The sequence below is a fragment of the Heterocephalus glaber genome, unplaced genomic scaffold (assembly GCF_053883595.1).
Source record: "Heterocephalus glaber isolate CG9 unplaced genomic scaffold, H.glaber_assembly_v1.0 deba00001465, whole genome shotgun sequence".
Taxonomy (NCBI): Eukaryota; Metazoa; Chordata; class Mammalia; order Rodentia; family Bathyergidae; genus Heterocephalus; species Heterocephalus glaber.
In genome coordinates, this window is record NW_028258312.1 from 25,131,187 (window position 1) to 25,155,448 (window position 24,262).

General features: G+C 35.4%; 2 protein-coding genes across 11 annotated transcripts in view; one reads left to right on the forward strand and one right to left on the reverse strand.

Moving 5' to 3' along the window:
• LOC110348502 (uncharacterized) overlaps positions 1-15,973 on the reverse strand; it is a 165,014-nt gene extending 149,041 nt beyond the window's left edge. For all 3 annotated transcript variants that reach the window (XR_015438992.1, XR_015438994.1, XM_087180992.1), the window contains exon 1: positions 15,842-15,973. The gene's annotated coding sequence lies outside the window, so the exon portion shown is untranslated. The remainder of the gene's footprint in view (positions 1-15,841) is intronic.
• A 29-nt stretch (positions 15,974-16,002) lies between these two features.
• Tmem161b (transmembrane protein 161B) overlaps positions 16,003-24,262 on the forward strand; it is an 85,189-nt gene continuing 76,929 nt past the window's right edge. For 3 of the 8 annotated variants that reach the window (XM_021255744.2, XM_021255747.2, XM_021255748.2), the window contains exon 1: positions 16,003-16,145. Coding sequence is in view for 1 of the 8 variants with exons in the window: in XM_004841655.3 (XP_004841712.1) it covers positions 16,143-16,145 (3 nt within the window). In the remaining 7 variants the exon portion in view is untranslated. The remainder of the gene's footprint in view (positions 16,146-24,262) is intronic. The other 5 variants (XR_015438989.1, XM_004841655.3, XM_021255745.2 and 2 more) reach the window with 4 other exon arrangements.

The window sequence follows — 24,262 nt, forward strand, 5'->3', positions numbered from 1 at the left end:
GGAAAACAGAGGTAATTCAGTCAGACTTCTCTGTTTTACAGAGGACTGAGGCCCAGAGAGGTTAAATGACTTCTCACTTGCCAGAATCAAAACAAAATCACACTTTGATTCCTGAATCTCTTCTATAATGTCCCATCTAGTAAATGACAATGATGTTTGAATCTTTAAAAATACTGGAAATCCAATAGCTTTTTGCATTACTCTTTTAGGAAGTATTTCCTGACATTGAGTTGAAACCGCCTATAAATCAGTGAACCGTCTTTCATTATTTTGACATTGAGGTAGAATAACTTACTACAGATCCTGTCAATGGATCCAGTTTCATCCTGAGATCATTCCAGTGTACATGTGATCCCTTTCCTTCATGGCAAAATTTCAGATACTTGAAAGTAGCCATCTTAATCTCACAAACATTTCCAAGCTAACCATGCACATTTTCTTCAATTATGTCTTCAGTTAGCTTCTTTGCTGTCCTTGTTGTTTTCATGTAAAACAGTCGCAGATGTCTTCTGGTGCAGAATACTGAATAAAATATTTCTAGTAATATATTCAGAGTCTGTATATTACCCAATTATACATATCCATTACAGGAAATAATGAAGTGTCCTTGTCTTTCACTTAATATGAGTACTTCATCACATCATTAAAAGTGTTTGCAATTATATTTTTAAATTTTTAAGCTGAATATCTTATTTTTAAGTTGCATTTATTTTTAAAATGTGTCACATGCCCATGGTACAAAATTCAAAACATTGAAGAAGGTTACAGCAAAAAGTCATGATCCTCAGCTTATGAGTTGAATATGCAATATTTCAGGAATCATTTTTAAAAAAACATATAGTTCTTCATGATTATGACACTCTATTACATGGCTATGGCAGATCTTCTTGCTCATTCATCTTAAGTTATTTTGCTATTATATATAACTCCCTCATAAATATTCTTATACATAATTTTATGTGTAAATTTTATATTATTTCTTAAAGTAGATTCCCAGAAGTAAATTACTGCATCAAATAGTATGACTTGTGCGTAATAACTTTCTACAAAATTGCCACTTTGTTTGCACCAGCAGCATGTAAATGTCCATTTGTCATAAATAATACTTTTTCCAGCTTATTAAACTTCCAGAAATGTTCCACACATGCTAGGGCCCATCCATCCCATACAACTAAATGCAATTGTTTTTAAATTTTTATTAAACATAATACTTTACAATTAACATTTATGTTAAATTTTATCTTTACAAGTCTGTTTCACTCACCAGATTTTTAAAGTTTTGTTGTTAAGCTTAATCATATTTCTAAAGCCTAACATAGACATATGCACAGAGTAGTTATTCTTTAAGTGTCATTTGAATGAGTGGATAAACTTAAAAATATCTACTAGTTCATTGAATTATGCCTATATTTTTACGGATGCTCAAAATTCTATCAAGTTTAATTATAATCGTAATGTTTAGAAAATAGCATATCCTTCCCAACTTTGAATCAGGTAAAAACTTGGTAAGTATGGGTTCTATATATTCATTTTTCAAAGAAACACAATGTTGACCCAGAGGACTGTGTCTACTAACCACCCTGAAGGAGCTAACTACCATCCAGGACCTTCAGTAGCTTTTCGGTGTTGTCATTAGCTACTTTACCCACTCTCTGTCCCAATTTACATATATGATGAAAAATGTCACAATGCTTCTTGGTCCCAGACAAATATTTTTTACTAAATTTTATTTTTGTAACCCTACCAGGAGGAACAGTAAATTACTGTAAGTAAACCCAGACTACATTGGCTTGAATGCTGCTTCCTCTCATAGGTACTTCCAGAGCATCCTTTATAATTTCTTTTGGATTCTTCCCTAGGATAACATGGTCCTTCCTGGGAATTAGAGGTTCCAGAGAATTACAGTTGAATGAATAAAATCTCAGGCAAGTAAAGATTAACAATAGGTTTCCAAGTGACATATTTTCATTTTGTAACACTGGAACCACATTAGTTACACACGACTCTGTATTTCTGAGATGTGTCCCTGTTTTAAACTATGAATAGTTTTCATATGACTAATTTAGGTATCTGAATATAGACAGCTATTACTCCTGTTATAAAGCAAGGCAGATAGGGAACAGAAAGCATGTGTTAATCAGAGGCTTTCTCTGATCACCTGGAATATTCATTGGGAGATCTTTGGGTACTGGTTTGGTTGCCACATTTTCTGTTTCTGGTAATGCACAGTAGCAATACTGTAAGGTTGCTTTCAAACCTTGGCAATCTGTGTCAAAGCCCACTCTGTGGTCTGTAATGTGCTAATTTCACCTAAATAGAGTCTCAGAAGTCTCTCAGACCTTCTATAACCACCACTCATTCATAATCTTATTCCTTTTAACCCAAAAAAACCTAATTGTGGTAAATTCTGTGTCAATTTGACTAGGCGAAGGGATGCCCAGATGGCTAGTAATATATTAATTCTGTGTGTGGGTTTCTCAAAGTCTTTGAAACAGGAGCCTGAGTAAAGATGATAGGCCCTGGATAGTGTGGGTGGACATTATCTTTCATTGAGCTCCTGCCAGAACAGATTTTAAAAAGGCAGAATTTGCTAACTTTTTGAGCTGGAACATCAATCTTCTCTAGCTCTTGGACATCAACGCCCCTGGTTCTTGGGCTTTCAGAGTCCAGGACTTACAACACCACCACCAGACCTCATTCTCCGGCCTCAGACTAGGAGTTACATCATTGACTTTACTGGTCCTCAGGCCTTCCTTTAAAGTCAAACTGAATTTTATGACTGGCTTTACGCGTTCTCCAGCTTCCTGACAGTGGGTCTCAGGCCTCCACGACCATTGAGCCAACTCTCACAATCTCCTCTCATGTATTTATAAAAGTAAACTGAGGCTCAATAAAATTCTAAAGTTTGAGCAAATAAGTGATTCATGAGTTTTACAATTCCAAGCCAGGAGTGGTTTGAGTGCTTCCTTGAGGGGACAGAAGGGAGAGACTTTTATAAGACAAATATAGAAATAAAGCAAACGCTTGGTTGGTTACAGATAAGCAGTTGCTTTATTTGGTTTTACCCCTCTGAAAGAGCCTCTAGTTATATAAGTATGTTGGCTGCTTTTGATTGGCTGAGGTTAAATTCTGTTTTTCATATATGCATTTACCAGAACTAGCTCGTTTTGTTTCACTTGTGTTTACAAATCAAGTAAGGTTAAATTATGAGGCCTATTGGCTTTGTCTGCTCAGGAATTCTTCAGGCCATGTCTTCATATTAACTTACTTTAAAAAAAATATATATATATATATATAATACCTAAAAATATATAGCCCATCAATTTTGTTTCTCTGGAGAACGCCAATACACTAATTGAGTAGAAATACTAATGGATTTTCTTTAAACTCTGTTCATTAATTTTGTTGAGCTGATGTAATAAATTACCACAAATTGCTATTTTAAAACAACAGAAATTTATTCTTTCACAATTCTGAGGCTGTAAGTTCAAAATTACAGCACCATCAGGTCTGTATTTCTTTTTGAGGATCCAGGACAGAATTGATACTTGGCCTTCTCCAGCTTCCAGCAACCATCAGCATTCCTTGACTTACAGCTACATTACTCCACTTTCTGCCTCTATGATCCCATTGTCTCCTCTCCTGTCTTCCTTTCTGTCATATAAAGTCAATGGAATGATTTATGATCCACCAGATAACCCCAGATGATCCTCGCATCTCAAGATCCTTACTTGCAGACTTACTTTTTAAAGACCTTTATTTCTAAATAAGGTAACATTCACAGGTTCTAGGAGAAGGATGTAGATTTGCCTTTTACAGGGCTAGCATTCAACCACTACATCTTGTTTAGGGATGCAAGCTTTCCCATTTTTTTCAAAGTTTTGCCTCTTGAAGCTTTAAAAAATTTCAAGAAACCTGTCCATCACCTTAGCTTTCAAGACTTGTGTTTATATTTTAAGAATTTCTTTGGTAAATTTACTTTATTCTTGTTTCTTTTTTGATGTCTCATATCCCAATGAATGACACTAATGGGAAGTCAAAAGAGCAAGAACAACCATGTGTCACTTAACAACAATAGTGATATATCCTGAGAAATGTTTCCTTAGGCAATTTAAAACATTTTTATCACTATGCATTTGCAGAACACATTGATTGCACCAGTCAGAGAATTGGTACAGATACATAACACATTTTTCTCATTCCCTTCCTTTCCCCTCCTTCCATCTCTTCATCTCCTTCCTTTTTGCAAAAACTCTATCTCCATTTTGCTCTTAATTTATATTTGAGATTCTCATATAAGAGAAATCATACAATATTTAAGATTGTTGTGTCTGATTTATTTCATTTAACATTAACATTATGGTGCATCCATTTCCTACAAATGATTCAGGTTTATCCATCTCTACGGAAATTTTGTCTTTGTGTAATGTCATAAAGTGTACTTACACAAACCTAGAAGGTACACGTTAATCACTTGATAGGGCTTCCAGATACAATCAAGAAATGTGGTAAACATGAAATGCATTAGCCTGCTTCTAGTTTACCAGTACATTGTTTTACAGTAAACTAATTTGTAAGCAAGTATGTACTTTAAAACAATGTTTTAAAGTAAATACATAAACCAGTAACATAGTTATTATTACCAAGTATGTGGTATACTTTTAGACAACTGACAACATAATAGGTTCAATAACACTAGAATCATGACAAATATGTGAGTACTGTTAAGCTACTTTAGGATGCTGATGATGCCACTCTGCAATAGGAAATTTTCAGCTCCATTGTAATTTTATGGGATCACTGTCATGTATTCTGTTGTTGACCAAAATATTATTATATGGCATATGACTGTAATTCAAGTTTAAGATTTTTACTTTTACCCTGAAGATAGATATTTACACATGTATAGCTTTCTAGGACCTATTCTGTTTCCCCAAATTCCTCAAATATGGGATCACTATTCTCAGATCTCATTTGTACTTTTTTTCTCCAAGGCCCGGAAAGTGAACCATTGATAGCAGATGATATAATCTGAACAAAAAGAATAGTTCAAAAATAAAAAAGAAATAATTCTTAAACAAAAAGAAAAATGTGCTCAGTGTTTCACTTCCGGGGTTTAGAACAAGTGAACATCATTCTAGATGATTTTATATCTCTATATATTAATGTACTTTTGAAAATGAAAAATTGGTAATGCTGTATATAGTTCTGTAACCTGTTTCATTTAATGGAGTGTAGTGGATACTTTTTAAATTCATGTCAACATCATTATGTCTTAATATCATTAACTTTTTTATCTGATTATCCCCCTCCTCTTCCTTATTCCTTTCCTCTCACCTAATAATAGGCTTTCTTCTACTTTCATGTCATCTCTTTTAGATTCCACATATTAAGGAAAATGTAATGTTTGTTTTCCCTAACCTGGCTTATTTTGTTTAACATGATGATCTCCAGTTCCATCCATTTTCTTGCAAGCGGCATTTTGTTCTTTATGGTGAAATAATACTCCATTCTACATATATGCTACAATTTCTTTAACCATTCATCTATTCATGAGCAGTTAAGTCGTCCTATAAGGCACGTGTGAATTATGCCACAATAAACATGAGTATGCAGGTATCCCTGTACTATGCTGAATTCTAGTCAATATTTATTGTTTTGTACTCTTGATGATAGCCCTCCTGCCTGCGGTTAGAATCTCAATGTAGTTTGATTTGCATGTCTCTAATGGTTAAAGATGCTGACTATTTTTTCCATGTACATACTGTCTACTTGTAATACATCTTTTGAGAAATGTCTGTGCAATTCATTTGCCCATTTACTGATTGCACTATTTGATATTTTGATTTTTAGTTTTTTATGTATTTTAGAAATGAACCCTCTGTTAGATAAGTAGCTGGCACCAGGGATTTAGCTCAGTGGCACCACACCTGCCTCCCAAGGGCAAGGTCCTGAGTTTGATCCCCGGTTCTGCAAAACAACAACAAAAACAAATAAAAACACAGACCCTGCCCAATCTTTAGGGCTGGGGATTTAGCTCAGTGGTGCCGCACCTGTGTTGCAAGAGCAAGGTCCTGAGTTCAATCCCTGGTACCGAAAAAAAAATGTGATAAGTAGCTGGCAAAAATTTTATCCCATTTTAAAGGCTGTTCTTGTCACTGTTGTTTCCTTCTTGTGTAGAAAAATTTTAATACATTGTCCCATATACTACTAATTTGAGCACTGTTAGTAAGTTACTATTTATTTCTGTGAGCCTGATTCCCTGTTTTAAATATTTATATATTAATTCCAGAACTCAGAACAAGCCTATGGAAAATAGGATTTTTCCATTTTAGATGAGACAAAGGAGAACCAGAGTACTTTGATTACTGTTGTCTAAGAAGCAAAAGGTCAAAAAATTTATTTTAAAGATGTAATTAGCCTTTATTACTGAGTCTAGTAAAATCAGGCAGCATCTTTATAATACAATAGGTGCGCCAATGAGCCGAGATGAGATGGACTTCACAGGCACAAAAATCTGAACAAAGCAGAAGTAAGGAATATGGAGAAGACTGGTCATTTCAATGTTATTTTCTTAACAGGGGTAAAATGAAGGGTATTTCCTTATCATATGAATTAAAACTAGCCTGTTTGGGGGACTTGGCCATTTTCTCTCTTCTGATTTCTAAGAAGGTTAGATAACTCAGTTTTAGTTTGGTCATGTAGAAATTTAGCAGAAGTTATGCCACTTTGGTCAGGTTCATCGGGTGCATACAGAAGCTCAGCTCACAGAATAACCTCTCATAAACATTAACAATGTTGAAGTAGAGTACTAAACCTGGGTTTTCCTGACTCCACAAACAAATATTCCTTTCACTATGTCAACTTACTTTTTGAGTTTACTTTGTAGAGAAGCAAAATATTAGTTGGGCAGTTTTGCTTTCTGTTAGTTTTAACCTCATAAGCTGTAAGTACGTTTTTTTCTCCCCTTATCTTCTAGAGTTGCAAATAATTTTAAAAGGTCTATTATTTGTCTTCCCTAAGCATTTTTTTTTTTTTTTTTTTTTTTGCAAATTTTACCTCATTTGGGGACTTCAGGTTTCTTGACACTATCCTTTAGAGCCCAGGTTACTTTCTTGTAATTATCCTTGGTTTATTGTTGCTTTCTCCCAAGTTTCTGTCACTTTCAATTAGCCAGGCAATTCCTCTGTTTGTCAGTATCAGGTTTTCCACTTAACTTACTCTGCTGTGATATTAAATTATGAGAAAGGCAAATAAAAAACTTTTTAGACATTTTGATTTTAGTCCAATGAAACTATTTGAATTTTGTTTATTGCACTGCTACAGGTAATGACAAAGTATGATTTAGGGCACTGTGACAATAATGAATTCTTGTGTGCTCTTCCCACACTCCAGTACTGGAGATTCAATCCAGGGGCTAGTGCATGTTAGGAAGCATTTACCACTGAGTTGGTATTCCCAGCTCCCCACCCACCTTTTAAATTTTGAGACAGCATTTTAGTAATTTGCCCAGGCAGCTCTTGAACTTGTGAGTCTCCTGCCTCAGCCTCCAGAGTAGGTGGGAGTATACGTAGGTACTACCATGCCTGGCTCGATAATGTATTTTGTGAGTAACTGCATTTATTGAAACCAGTGTTAACTTTTTGCATAAAATACTCTAAAGAAGTTCCATGTTTCCCATTGTCTATATGTATATCTGGTTACTCTAATACATTCTCATTTCTCATTCCCCACCCACACAAGTTCACCACATAGAAGAATACTTTTATTTATATTAAATTAATTTTATTCATTTATTACATTTTGAATATAATCTCAGGTGAGAAAGTGGGGAAGGGACATGAATTCTTCAGTGCTAGGGACTGAACTCCGGGCCTGAAGCACCCTGGGCAAGTGTATACCACTGAGCAGTACCCACAGCTCTATTTTTGCTAACTTCTAAGTAAAATTTAACAGTTCTCTCAATTCTAAGCATATGCGATAAACCACAGCATTATTAGAAGTACTGGTGACTTTTTCATCTATAAAAATAACAAATATTTTCACATCATTATTATAGTTATTTATAACTATATATATAACTTTTTAATTTTGGAATAAAATCTGCTAGGTTTTATTTAATGCATTAAAAGCACAGATATAGTTCACATTTACTATTCTGATTACTGTATTGTAGTAGGTTTGGTTTCATTTATTATGCTATGCATTATATTTTATGCATTTATAAACATTTTTCTGAAAAGGGCTCTATAGGTTTCATCAGACTGCCAAAAGTAATCCATGGCAAAAAAAGAAAGGCTTAAAATGTTTATTATTGACCAGCACTGTGGTAAAGAGCATGCATTCTGGGGTCACACTGCTGGGGTTCAAATTCAGCTCTGTCACACACATGGGATGAGTAAAATATACAGTGAATATTTAAATTTAAAAACTTTATTACAGTAAAAGAGACACTGTCATTAATCCCCGTGAAATACACATTTCTAACACATTTACCATTCTTTTCACTTTCTATAGCAGTTCTGGTAGTCCTCTTCCATGTCTTTACGAGGTATAAAAATATGGTGAATGCTATGCCATCCCACAGAAAGGCACGCTCATAAAAAATTACAGTGTGTCCTCATCAACCTTATTCACCATGTTTTGTCACTGTGCCACTTACGGCTCTTCCCTTAAGTCAAATGACCATGAAAAATAAACGTTTTGAATTGGTTCAGGACATCCAGGCAGCTACAATAGTGCAATTAAAGACACTCTTGAAATAGGACTTCCAGAACTGCTTCAGAAAGTGGCAAGAATGTCAGGATTAAATGTGTTTAAAGGGAGAAGGAGTACTTTGAGCGAGATTAATAGCAATGTCTTTTATTGTAGTATTTTATAAAGGGTAAATATTCACCTTATTTTTCAATCATATCTCATATGCTTACTTTGGCTAAGTTAGGTATACTCTTTATGACTTAGATTCACGTGTAAAATGGAGATAATACCTACCTAGACGTCTTCCTATGAGGTATAATATTTCTAAATAGCATAACACAATGTAAGACACATTGTATGTAATCTTAACATCTAACTAAATGATAAAGGTTTCATTCAGATCATATTGACATTTATCTTACAGATTTTTAAAAACTTTTGTTACTGGCTAAAATCTAAAATTATGTAATTAAATAATGACTGATTTTATAAATGAATGCTTATGAAATATATACATATACAGAATGATATGATAAAGTCCCACAGACCCTTGATCCAGTTTAAAAGGCAAAAATGTCACTTTAAGAACATGCACATAATTTGTTATTCAAACCATGACAACTTTGAGAAGGAAAAGAGAATTTACTAGTTATTATACCAGTGAACTATGCAAACTAGGACTATGCCAGCAAACAAGGAACATCTCGTCAAACAAACACTTCTAATATCTTTGTATGGTCATTTCATATCCTACCCTTTCCCTTTTGTAGCTAGAGAAAAAAAGTCTTAAATTTTGTGGTCATCATTCTTTTGCTTTAATTTATGTACTTACTTATGTTTGTACCCTTAAAATATTGGCCACTTTCACTGGTTCTTTAACTTATATAAGTGAACTCCTAGTATAAAATGCTTGTGTATTCTTGTTTTGCTCAACATTTGAAGGAAATTCATCTATGTCCATAGATTTGTGATTCATTTCTTCTACAACATTCTACTGCATGAGTAAATAAAATGTATTTAATTTCTCTACCACTAATGGATAGAGGGGTTGTTTTCAATTTTTACTATTATATATTATACTATTAAGAATATCCTTCCTCATTTCTCTTGCCACACATTTTTTCCTGGGCCACAAATCATGTACATCTTCATGTTTATTAGATAATGCTAAATTGTTTCCTAAACTGTGTCAATCTATATTTCTATCATCAATGTTTAAGTGTTATGGAGATACTGTTAGACTTAAATTTTTGTTGATCTTGTGGGTGTGAAATGGTATTTTCTTGTGGTTGGGTTATCTCTTCAAGTTTTCTTCTCTAGGAATTGCCTGTTTGGGGTGAGGGTAAGGTGAAGAGTAGATTTTTATCTTCTTTTTTATTGAACTGTGGTAGTTTTCTACATAATCTGAATGCTAATCCTTCTGCTAGTAATATATTTTAACATTTCCCATAAATAAATATACTTATGGAAATATAAAAGCATGTAATATAAATATAATGGGGAATGTAAAACATGTAAAAATACTCTATGTAGAACAGAATAAGCCGATTTACCTATCACTCAGCCTCAGCAATTATCAACTCATAACAAATCTTGCTTCATTTACACTATCCCTCATTTTCCTCTTATTATTTTGAAGCATATGCCAGATATTGTAAGTCTACTTAAAGGTCAACCCCCTGAGAGAAAGTATAAACAGGAAGTATATCATCCATATTCTAAACATCTCATTCACTCATTACATTAAGATGATCTTGGATTAGGCCCAAAATTCCTGCCAGAAGTCATGCATGCTTTCTGTAAGAAATACTATCATACTGACTTCAAAGTATAATAATTCACATATAACTCAAAGTAATTCTGACATTCAATAAAAATAACAAATATAAAAAATATATAAACATATGTAATAAAATATTGAAACTAATATAAAAGTAAATAAAAAACCTTATGATAAGCTAAAAGAAAAAAGAGAAGCTTCAGATAACAGTAGATCCTATAGTTATTAGATACAGTTTTTTAAATGACAATTTTTTTTTTTTGTACCAGGGATCGAACTCTGGACCTTGCGATTGCAAGGCAGATGGTGGAACCACTGAGCTAAATCCCCAGCCCTTTAAATGACAATTATTACTGTTCAAGAAAATAAAAGATCAGATTGCGATACTGGGCAAAGAATTGGAAACAATAAAACAGAACCAAACAGAAATATTTGAATAAACAACTTCAATAGGTATTTTTAACACGTTGGCATATTAAAAAGAAAACAGTGAACTACAAGAACAGAAAGAATTACCTAGAATAAAAGATATATAGACAATTACATGGAAAACACAGGAGACAAAATAAAATAGTAACACACATGTAATTGGAGTACCAGAAGAAAAAGAGAGAGGGATAGGAGGTCCAGGGTTAGTATTTGACAAAATTTGAGAATTTTCCAAAACAGATTAAGGACAATGAATCCAGATTCAAGAAACATTCCCAGAAACAACATGTAGACATATCAAACTTAAGATAATTGCCTTAAAATAAACCACAGTAAAAAAGAGGTTATCTTTAAAAGGGCAAAAATGAAACTTGATTTCTCAGAAGAAATAAGAGAAGTCAGGAACAATGGAATGTATCTTAAAAATGATAAAATAGACACTAATTTGCTAAAAATGTTCTTTTAAAATGAAAATAAAATAAAGGGAGCTTTAGGATATATATCCTAAAGCTCCCTTTATATATATAACTTGTAGCAGGCAAATATTCACAAATGCAAATACTAAAGCAGGTCCTTCAGGAAAAATAAATCAGATCCAAGTAGCCATGATGAACAACAGCAAAAATAAATGTTTGGGTAAATGTACATGCACATTAATTGTATAATGTTCTTGATATTTAGAAAATACACATTAAAAACACACAATTTATATAATATGGGGGTGGGTAATAAGAGAGGTTGGTATGATCTCAGGTCCTTACATTATCCAAGAAGAGGTACAATACGAAATTATCTCTGAGGTCGATGATGAAGTAAGATTTTTTTGTTGTAATACTTGAGGTAAACACTGGAATCAATACTAAAAGGAACATAGCTGTCAATTTTACGGGGTAGTATAAATGGAATAATTTAAAATAATTTAAAAGAAAGCAAAAGAAAAACATAGGAGAGGTGGGACAAATTTTTTAAAAAGCAAGTAAGACAGACGAGAATCTAAATATATTAGTAATTATGTTACATGTAAGCAGACAAAATACTTCAACTAGAAAAAAAACACTATTACATTAATAACTTTTTTAAATTTGAAAAAATTATTTCATACTACACCTCAGGCTAAAATGCTCCGTCTCTGGACTCAATAAAATCCAAACCGCTTCTTGGTTCTCAAAACTAACATGATATACCCTTGTTAGCTCTCCTGACTTGTTCTTCTCTTAGCATGCTCCAACCATGAAAATCTTCCTTTGCCTTTAAATATTCCAGACTAGGTCATGCCTTTGTTTTTTGGACCATTATCCCTTCTTAAGCAATGGTTTTCCCAGTTTTTACAAAGCTGAGTTCTCTTTCATTGAAATAAAGCTTAAATGGTTCCTTCTTAGCTATGCATAATCACTTAATCTCAAAATCATCTATTTTAATTTCCAGACTAGTACTTTTTACTATCTTATATTTCCTTACATGTTCATTTATGGTCTGTTATTACTAAAACATAAATTCCCTTACAGTAGGCACTATGTCCGCTTTATTTACCATGATTTCCTTAAAAGTGTAGAATAATGATTGGTACACAGTTATACTAAATATTTAATGGGTGAATAAAAATAATTTAGGTTTTAAACAAATATTTTTATATGGTTTTATTGCTCTTAGTGGTGGTAGTAGTTTAAAGAGGACTTTCTTGATGCCAAAAGGATCAAAACCCTGTTATGTATGTTAGTGGTTCTTGAAAATGTGCACTGTACAACTTGTGTAAAATTTGCAAGAGTTATTCCACCAATTAATCAGATATGTGGTGTGGTCCTAGCAACAACTGTGGTAAGCATCCTAGAAATAAAGGAGATTCACAGAAAGGCTACTAAATTACAAAGGGTCGCAATATACTTCCAAAAAATATTTTCCCTAAAAGTAGAAAAAGGGCAACATAAGTTAATGTTAAAAAACATAACCTGAATACCAAAAACAGTCATCACTTCTTTACTTATATAGAAGTTTCTTTTAAAAAGCCCCATACTATACAAAAGTTTTAAACTTTTCTTTTTTTCATTTTGTTTTTTTTTTTGGTTGTTGTTTATAGAGGTATTGGGGATTAAACCTATGGCCTTCATATCAAGCTGGATCCAAAGCACTTTTTATTTTGAAACAGGGACTTGTTAGGTAATTCTGGCTGTTGGCTTTGAACTTACTATATAACCCAGGTTGGCATCAAAGTTGTGATCCTCCTGCCTCAGCCTTCCAAGCACTGGGATTGCAGCTGTGGACCACATTGCTCACTGTGATGACTGTCCTTGTTGTGCCCTTACATGGTGGACAGCAGACAGAGGGTGGCAGCAAGCCCTTTCTTTTTTTCTTCCTACAAAGGCACTAATTGCACCATGATAGCTTTATTCTCATGACCTAATCATTACCCAGTCCCAACTACAATATCATGCCATTGTGGGGGGTTTCAATATATGTATTGGAAGGAGGCACAAACATACAGTCACAAAACATTTAACTTAGAAAATAAGTATTTTCCATTAGAAGGACTAGTTTAACGGTTTTAAAAAAACCAGCTAAATTCCACTAAGTATGACAGACTGTAACCAGTCTCTTGTTGTACATAAGGTTGTTCCCACCTTTTACTGTTGCAAGTATTGCTACAATGAGCATTTTCCCCACAAAGATTTTTCAGGGCAATTTAACTGAAATGCCTCTTGGGCACAACATTCATTTAAATGGTATTTCTTAAGGGGAAGACAGAAAAACAAAACAAAAACTAGGTTCTAGCTCTCAAGGTAGTTCTAGTCTAGAAAAAAATATGAATTAAGGAAAAAGAACTACAAAAAAGCATATAATCATATATATTTAAAAAGCATTGGAAATTTTTGGGAAAGAAACTAAACAAAAAAATACTTGCAAAACACTGATTTTGAAAAAGTGACAGGTTTTAACGGTTGGAAGAGTTACAGATCAGCATGGGCACTGACAGAAAACATAAATTTCTGTTGGTGCTTGTATTTAAGAAAATTCTTACTCAGGACATTTCAACTTATCAAAAAGTTTTAATGGCAAGCCACCTAGATTCTTCTCAAAGAATGTGCTCCTAACTCCTTGCCAAAATGACTTAATTTCTTACTTTCATCATCAACATCTTTTTTCTTTCACAATTCTTCCCTTTCTTTAAATCTTTGCCAAAAACTTACATCTGTTTTAAGTAATGGAATAAGCAAATTCTTCTACTTCAAAACAAGAAATAGAAAATATTGTTATTCTATAGGATAAAAAACTGTGTGACATTTCCTTAAAATATATATTTATATTAATCAAAATATTAGATTTTTACCCACTAATAGACAGCTGTATGAAATATTAACATTAAAGGATATTAATCAAGAATTATTTATCAGAGTTTCATATGCCTAATAAGGAATATAGAGCCCTATGGTCTATCAAAAATGATAAGGAGGTAACAAAAACTGACTCTGATTTCTTTTCTTGGTTTTACTGTGGCAGACATGTATTCTATCCTGACAATAATTCCAGCCTTTCTGTCATATAGGAGGAGATGCTCTGTGAACCTCAATGAGGCTGCCAAGTTTAGGACAGATGTAAGAACCACAGTGTCAGAAATGAAAGAGTAAGACTTCACAGAAGTGTTGTCACTGACAGGCTGATAGCCATTTTCCTTTTCCACCTTTTCTTCCTCAAGGATAGCAGTTGCTTCCCACAGATACACCAGCAGACAACTCCAATCCCTCTCTACCACACTTAAGCACCTGCAGATGCCCTGGGGCTTGTCTATTTACACTCTTGTCCCTATACAGCAAAACTGAACCCTCAGGGAAGCTCTGGATTGATCCTCAGCAGGATCTGTTTTCACAAACTATTACTCAGTCCCGCCTACTTCCAGCTCTTCCTGTTAATACTTTTGACTTCCATTTCTTACCTGTCAGGCTATTTACCCCTCCCAATTAAAAAAAAATATTCATATACCCAGTTTCTGTACCCTTTTCTAATGGAAAGCAACTAACTGCTCCACGCATACTTGTTTTGAATCGCTCAGAACTGTTTCCCAGGGACTTTGGGCCATTTATAGCTTGGATATCATTTCCTCTAGGTACGCTGGTAAGGCGGATGAGACAACATCCATAGCCACCTCTTTCTGCTCAACCTTCGTAACTTGTAAAACTTCTTAGTTTTCCTCCCCAGTTCCAACTTCACGATAAAACTTGTCATTACGGCAAAATGAAGTCCCACGGATGAAGTTTCAGATAGCCAAGACTTAAGTAAGGTTCCTTAAATTGTAAGACAAATTTCTGGGTTGAAGATGCTCTGTAAAATCATTTCAAGCCTGCCTCCAGGACTACTTTATTATGATAAGAAAAAGGCAGAAGAGGTCGACTGATAGACTGGGGGGGGGGGCAAGTCACAAAATTAAGAGGTATATGTGAATTTCACTTCTTCCCACTGGAGGTTTCTTTTTCAGCCAAACGGAAACTGCCCCTATTGGAACGTATGAAACAGGTAGAATTCGCTTCTCGGTTACTCAGATCTTGGAAGACGTGGTTCTGGCTTCAGCTCATTCTGTGAATCTGCAGAAACTTCTCACAATCGGATTCCACTGCACTGAGGCGTAGAGCTGGAGAAGCCACTAAGGCAGGGAACAGAGACGACAGAGGGACAGACAGGTGCACGGCGACGGCGAGACTCCAAAGGGACCAGTTCGGAAAACGAAAAGGGCGCTGGCCACGAGGCGACCATCGCCAGGCTGTCGCCGCAGGAACACATTCTAACGGGGGTCTTTATCGTCACTGACTGCACCGGGTCTGGTCGACTCCCATCCCGGTCACCAACCTGTAACTCCGTCACCTAGCCGAGGGACGCGCGCCAGGCCAAAGTACCCAGTAGACCTCGGAGCCTACCCGGGCCCCGCCAGCGCTCCGCCCGCCCTCTTACCTGTGCTGCGCCTGCGCCGCCCCGCACGCTCTCAAGGGTGGCACCGCCCCCAGCCCCCGCGAAGAGCACCCGCGGAAGTGGCTCGAGTCGACGTCCGGGGTATCCTTACCTCTGCGTGGCGCGGGGTCGCCGGCGTTGTGAGGGGCGGGACTTCCTGTCCCGCGCGGCAGAACTTCCGGTAGAGCCGGAAGACCGTCTACCTCGCTGTTTCCAGAGGTTCCCCTGAGCCGCTGCGGGAGGTGAGATCTGGGACTGACCCAGCCTCTCCAGGGTGCCTGGTGTGCGACCTGTCCTAGGCGCCATGGTGAGTCTTTCTGTGAAGGCTGGAGCGATAACACTGGGAATGCAAGGACCTGGAGGTCATTGCTGCTGAAGGAGCCGGTCGAGTGCCCTGGGCAGAATGGGATGCGTCTCCCGGCAGTACCCTCTACCTGCTTCCGAGTGCCTGGGCGCCGGAGGAAGCAGCATCGGTGCTGATCAACTGTGGGGCCAGCACGGTGGAGGGTGGGGACCCTGCCTGTCCGTGCCCAGGTGGACCCGGAGCTGACCCTGCCCGGCTGGCTACCCACCTTTTCCCCGCCACTTCGTGCAGCCGCGGGACAGTAGCCGAGAATTGAAGGTCTTAGAAATGCCTCGAGTCTCTCTAAGAACACAATGGGTCTCCGGAGAGAAGAGCAACACTTGTCACTTGAAAAAAATAACAAAATCAGTTTATCTTTCAAACTCAGAAACTTAAGAATTGGAAAGGGGTGTTGAGTTTTAAAAGTCTAGGTTTAGCAAGAACGGATTTTATTCGAAAGAAAAATTGCAAGGCTATGGAGGAATGAGCTATTGCAATAGGGAGAATGCCCTGATTTTAGGATCTGCAGGCGTCTCAAAGGTTAGAGTTTCTCTTTCGTAAGGAGCGGCAAGCATGGCTAGAGTCAGAAAAGTGAGATGAAGGAACGGTATGATGGACAATAACCAGAGAAAGCTTTACTCTGAGGACAGCCTATTTCTGTGCTAACCCTCAGGAGGCCTTGATGCTGTTTTCAGGCCAAGGGTAAGTCACACAGTTCGGGAACCTGTAGGAAGGGAATCTTGCTTAATAAGCACTTGGTTCCAATTGATCTGTGCTAACAAAAGGTTCTTGATCAAAGAATGGAAATTTGGAGGATCTAGGTCTGGCATTGGTAAATTGGATGGGGTTGGGAGGCAACCATGAGTCTTACCTAAGTTCTATAGGCAATAGTCATTCTTTGGAGTAGGCCATTTTCTGGAACATGAAAGGGTGGGGTGACGTTTTTAACCTTTGCTATTTCCAGAATCACAGGGTTCTGATAAAATTCAGCATTGTCAATTAACTATGTGAAAGATTTCAAACCTTCATGTTCACAAACTTCTGTCTTGGAAATTAGCTTCAGTATGCAATGTTTTTTTCATAGCCAAATATTGCCAACATTTGGGTATCCTGTGTGATGATTAACTTTTGAATTACTTAGAAACTTACTGAGTATAGAACAGTGGCCTTCAAAATAGTGTAGTTCCTGGTGTGCTCTACCAGATAACCTGTGTTTTTTAACACTATGTGTTTAAACTTCAATGAATAATATGGGTTGTATTCCTTAAGAGAGTTTTGTTTTTTTCCTTTTTGTATCTGTGAAATTAGAGAAGGAATGTGGAACTAGTAGGAACCAAAGCCTAACCAATTTCTCTTCCCACTTGAATTTTACAGAAGAAAGCATCTGGGGTCTAGAAATAGGCAGTGATTTATTTACCTGGGGTGACAGTCTGAACTCAAACTCAAATTTCACCTTCTTAAATTTAAGGTCAATTTTTTATGTCTTGATCTAAAATGTTGAAGTTAGACTGTAACTAAAACCCTTAAGTTTGTCATGGTCATAGAGAAGCTGAGTATGAACTTGTATCTTGAAACAGTTGAAGTAGAATCCTTCAGCCAGGTCACAAAAGACACTTATGATTTAAATTAATATAATCTCATGCTGATTCTCAGAATGTCACTTAAGAACTATGAGGAGGTAGACAGTTGGCTCTCTTCATCCTGGTATTGCTTATATTTCTGAGTTAGTTGACTGAATTTTATCTTTCTCAGCAATGAAATTGATAAAGTTTGTATATGCAAGTGTAGTCAATGCTTGGAATCCTTCAAAAAAAAGAAAAAGAAAAAGGTTTAACCACTAAATGAAGTGAACACAGACTGTATTTAGGATTCAATTTGGTTGAATTGACAACTTTTACATTTCAGTATTAATGAGAAGAATAGTGGACATAAACTTGACCCAGATTCTGCCCAATATTATTTACATGAATTTCTTCCTGGATTAAAAGAAAGTAACACTTGTTGGGTATTAAAACACCTAGTTTTTACATTTATGATCCTGTGATTTCACTGAAAACTTTTTCAAAGTACATATTTTAGATTAAATAAAATTTAGTTCGATTTCCACTGTTTTTTCCTTGCCATTTGCATTTACGTTTGATTTTTTTCAAAATACGTCATGAAGACAGTAATTGGAATCTGTCCTTAATGTTTGGCAAAGTATTTCACTGCTATCTTAAATACTCCAGAATGGAAAGCAATTCTTAGAACATTTTGATTTTATTTTTATTTTAATTGTGAACTCATTCTGTTCTCTCATTCTCTGATATATCATGTAGATCAAAACTCCACAGATGCATTGCATGTAGTACAGTTTTCTTAATATGAGCAAATGACAATAGGATCAGTATCCAGTCCAAAACTTCTGGGCTTACTCTTAATTTTATGCTTCCAAGTTGTTGTGAAAATATTCCTTTTTTTTTTTTTGGTACCAGGGATCAAACTTGGGTCCTTGTGCTTGCGAGGCAGGCGACAGAACCACTGAGCTAAATCTCCGGCCCCTAGTTGTGAAAATATTCTATAGAAAATTTTCTAAAGGACTAAAACCATTTGTTCTATTATACTTTCCTTTTTGAAGATTACAAACCAACTTTAATCAAACAGGAACTTATCAGTCATTCGCACTGATTTGTGGGAGAAGAGTATGTAGATTAGAGGTAGCTCCTGGAACTGCAGGTATCTTGTGACTTGTTTTATATAGGTAGCATCCTATGGTAAAAGGTTGTAAACCTGCAATAGTCAATGAGAGTTAGTGAAAAAGGTTTGTTTTTTTGTGGGTGAAGTGGATAAAGAGATAACGTGATAAATGTAAGAGAAACATATACTCAAAGAATACAGAAGTAATACGTTTATTAGTAGGGTTCCATAGAGTAGGTAACTTCTACTGAGTTTTGAAAAGTTAGGATACTATAGTAGTCTCAGATTTCTTTGCATAGGAATCACCTGTAATGCTCAATAAAAGTATTTATCCGGGCTCCATTATTAAGGGGTGAAGTTTCAGAAACTTATTTTTATTGAATTCTATAGTTGAATCTGAAATTAGTGGTCCTTAAACCATCCTTAGAAAAAAAAGTAGGCAGAAGAATTTTGCTGGAAGTATTGGGGGTTCCTTTGCACCTGAGTGAGAATTGGACATGTGTAGTTTAAAGAATGGATACCCGGCAGATTTCAGCATAGTAATAGAGATTTAGGTTTCTTCTGAGTTCTATTTCTTTTCCTCTGACTTCTGTCCTTCACTGATTCTTTCCTGAGGAGGCTTAGTTGACATAATACAGAATTAGAGACTGACTGCTTCCTTGGTTCTGTTTGGTTGAGTCAACGTTGATCAATAAGAGTGGCTCATACTTAGGGATTTCATTCACTTTTTTAAAAAAGATCATTTATTTACTCTGGAATGAAAGCTTCAAGTGAATTAAATTGATTTTAGAAAATCATAAGATATTCTAAAGTGTTTATTCTTAAAACAACTTATTTTCTTACTGTTGTAACTTGATTTTGCTCATGTTATTAAAAATGAATACAGATTATCTCAAAGCATCCCTTGCAGAAGGAAACTTGAGTCTAAACTACCTCTGTTTGCACCACTGCTTTTGATCCATATTCTGTACGTAATAATGTACATAATACCATGGTCTGGACAATTTATAAAGAAAAGTTTATTTTGGCTCATGGTTCTGATACAAGATTGAGGGACTTTATCTGATGATGTCCTTCTTGCTGGCAGTCTTGAAGTGTAACGGAATTAAGTGGCATGAGGTAGGTGCTATGCACATGCATTCTGTAGTTTCTGTCTTTCTTGTTACAAAGCCATCAGGTGTTCACTCATGAGCGTTCCGCCATGGTAACCTTACCTAATTCTAATGACCTCTCCGAATCCCTGCCTCAGAACACCATAGACACATTAAGCTTCCACCCTCTTCATACCTTACAATGGGGATTAAACTCCAGGGGTTAAGTTTTTACTTTGGTGGATTTTGTTTGTTCTTTTTGATCCGGGTTCTTATTATGTAGTCCATTCTGGCCTTCAACTCACTAAAACATGAGTTGTGGAGGGATAGACCATATTCAAACCATGAAACCACCTATTACTGAGTCACAAGAAAAACGTCAACATCCCAGTGAAATGAACAGTCTCTTGATTGTGTTTGAAATAATTACACCTTTTATTTTGCTAGCCAAACGTAAAAAATCCTGCTGTCGTCCCAAAAGGCGGTTGTTTAGTCACTCATTATTTAGCCTCCATCTGTATATGCCAGGTACTGTTCCTTATAACAGTGATACAACTTTATAAAACAATGGCAGTCCCTGCCCTGAATGGAGCTTACGTTTCATTGGAAGAGGCTGATGGTAATCTTATGATGACGTAGATAAATAATGTGTCCGTCACGGTGAATCCAACAAAGATAAGGCAGAGGAAGGGAATAGGAAATGATGGTAGTGGGTATGTTAGATTGGGCATTTAGGGAAAGCGTCCATGAAGAGGTGATATGTATGTGCCTAGCATTTATGGGTTCACAATTAACTGCATCCTAAAAAATTATTAGAGTATATCCAAAAAGCAGTCATAAAGCTCATGTTTTTTTTGCTTGTACAAATCTTTCAGTGAGTTCCTGTCATTCTTCCAGTGAATAGATTATAGAAATGTGTTATTTAAAAACAAAACCTACACTAGTAGGTGATAGGAAATTTTATAATAGATTTCATTGTATGCCAATTATTTTTAATTTTTTTAAACTTTTTTTTTGAGAACAGTTTTAGAGTCACAGGAAAATTAAGAGGAAGACACAGATTTCCCGAGTATTCACTGTCCCCACACATGCATAGCTTCCCTCATTATCACCATCCCTCGCCAGAGTGGTGCGTTTCTGTAAGTTGATGAACTTACATTGACTCATCAGATCACCCAAAGCCCAAAGTTTATATTAGCGTTCTTTCTTTTGTTTTGTTACTGTACTGGGGACCGAACCCAAGGGGTCTTCATATTGAGCTATATCCCCAACCCTTTATTGATTTGTCTGTTTATTTATTTATATTTTGAGACAAGGTCTAACTCACTAAGTTGTGGAGGCTGGTCTCACAGTTTTAATCTTCCTGCCCCAGCGTCCCAGAGTGCTGGATTCGGGTTCATTCTCAATGTTTAATATTTGGTAGATTTAGACAAGGTACAATGGCATGTATCAAATTGAGGATTTTCACCCCTCTAAAAGTCTTCTGTCTTCCACCTATTCAGTCTCCCTTTTCCCAACATGTGGCAGCCACTGATCTGTTTCCATGGTTTTGCTTTTTCCAGAATGTCATATAATTGAAATTATATAGTATGTAGTCTTTAGAGATTAGTATCTTTCACTTAGTAATATACACCTGTGGTTTCTCCATGTCTTTTTATGCCTTGGTAGCACATTTCTCCTTTTTTCTTATTTTTCTATGCGATGCCAGAGATCTAACCTATTCCTTGTTCATGCTGGGCAAGAGGTCTACCACTGAGCTACATTCCCAGTGTGATAGCTTACTTGCTTATAGGGCTGTATTCGTTTACCCATTCATCTACTGAAAGATATGTTGATTGCAGGTACTACTGTATAAGCATCCATGTACAGGTTTTTGTATGGACATAGTTTTCAACTTCTTTGGGTAAATATCAAGGAATATGACTGATGAATTTTATGGTAAGAATATGTATAGTTTTATAAGAAGGTGCCAAACTGTCTTCCAAAGTGAGTATGCTGTTTTGTCTTTTCACCAGCGCGGAACTGAGTTTCTGTTGTCCACATTCTTGTCAGTGTTTAGTATTGTCAGTGTTCTAGTTTTAGCCATTCTAATACGTATGTAGTGGTATCTCAGTTTCTCACTGTTTTAGCTCTGATTCCCCCAATGATATATGATGTGGAACATCTTTTCATGTGCTTCTTTTTCCATCTGTATATCTGATGAGATATCCCTTAAGGTCTTTGGCCTAATTTTTAAAACTCAAGTTGTTTTCTTATTGAGATTTAAGGGTTGTTATATTTTAGATAGCAGTCTTTATCAGATGTGTCTTTTGCAATTATTTTTTCCTAGTCTGTATGTTGTCTGCTCATTTTCTTGATATTATCTTTCTTTCATAGAGCAAAACTTTCAAGTGTAATCAAGTCTGGCTCATCAACTGCATCTATAATGGACCATGCTTTGGGTATTATGTCTAAAAAGTCAGTGACATACCTCAAGGTTATTTACTTTTTCTTCTGTGCCATCTTCTAGAACTCATAGTTTTGTATTTTACACGTAACCCTATTATCCGTTTGAGTCAGTTTTTCTGGAATCTGAGGTCTATGTGTAGACAGATTTTTTTTTGGTGTGAATGTCTAATTTTCTCAGCACTTTTATGTCTTATGCCTTTGCTTCTTTGTCAAAGATAGTCTATTTCTGGCCTCTAATCTGTTTTATTGATCTGTTTGTCTGTTTCACCACTACTACACTATCTCATTTACGGTATCTTTGTGGTAAGTCTTGAGGTTGGTTAAAGTCAGTGCTGTAAGTTTTTCTTCTTTGATATTGCCTAATGTGGGTCTTTTGCTTCTCGTTATAAATTTTAAAGTCAGTTTTTTTGATATTCACAAAATAACTTCCTAGGATTTTCATTGGAATTGCATTGAATAGCAAGTTGAGAGGTCTGACATCTTGATAGTATTGAGTACATCTATCCATGAAAATGGAATAGTTCTTCATTTATTTAATTCTTTGATTTTGATTATCAGATCAAAATCTCATAGTTTTTCTCATATAAATCTTGTACATATTTCCTTATATTCATATCTAAGTATTTCATTTTTTTGCATGTAATGGATATTTCATTTTTGGATGTAAGTGGTATGCTTTTAGTTTCAAATCATTGACTTTTGTATGTTAACTCTTATCATGCAGCCTTGCTATGATTACTTATATGCCACTTATTTTTATTCTTTGAGATTATTACAATTCTTAGAGCATACACCTCACTCACTGACAACTTTCTAATTTTATTTCCATATCTTTTACTTAGTAAAACAGACATAGTAATTCTGTGTTAAAGTAGATTAAATTTCTTTCCCATTTGGGTTCTAAACTATAAGATCTAAAAAACTTTAAAACAATTTCAACTTTTACTACTTTGGTATTGAGACTGAGAATCTTTTTTTGAGACTGAGAATCTTAATATGTGATTATAATGTTTTTAAGAATACTTAAGGTATTAAAATTAATCTGCTTATATGTGGATATTTCTAAAAGTGGCTTTGTGGTTATTATATAATAAATACAAGGCATTGAAAGTGCTTGAAGTTGGAAACAGCTGACCTTTAGAGTTTGACTTCAGATTGTGTGATTTTAGGTATGGAAAATTGTTGGTGTACATTTAGTTGAATGTACATTGCAGGCTCAAAAGAAGAACTGTTCAATTTGTGAAATTCAAGAAAGATTTCACAAGGGTTGGTAGAACTAGATTTTTAAGGGTAAGTAGAAGTACTGCGGGTGGGATAAGAAATTGAATTTTACTTTTCCTCAATAACGATAGCTACATTTATTTACCAGTTAATATTTATCAGATATTGTTCTAGACTATTTTACTCCATCTGAATTCTTATAATATAGTTAAATCCTGTTGCTTTTTTAACCTGTTTAAAAATGTTTATAAATGTATAAAAGGATGGAATTTCAAAAGTTCAATCCAGTGTTTGAAATTTCTTACAGAAATAATATTATAATTAGTGATGAAATTCCTAGAAAATCTTCCCCAAATCTACTTAATACCTAGTATAATAACCCTCTAGAATTAGAGAAAGTAATCATTATTATTAGGCATAGCATAATGATTGACATTCCTAACTCAGGTACCAACCAAACACATCTGCCATTGCTGAAATAAATCAATAAGGACTTGTTCATATTCCTTCTGTCTTAATTGAATGCAGTTAAGGCATTCCTTCACACCAGCATATTAATTTCACTTAGGTCTGGGACTTCTAGTAATGCTGATGGGGTGTGAAGCTGTTAGAGAAGTTGGGGATGGGGAGTTGAGTGAAATGATG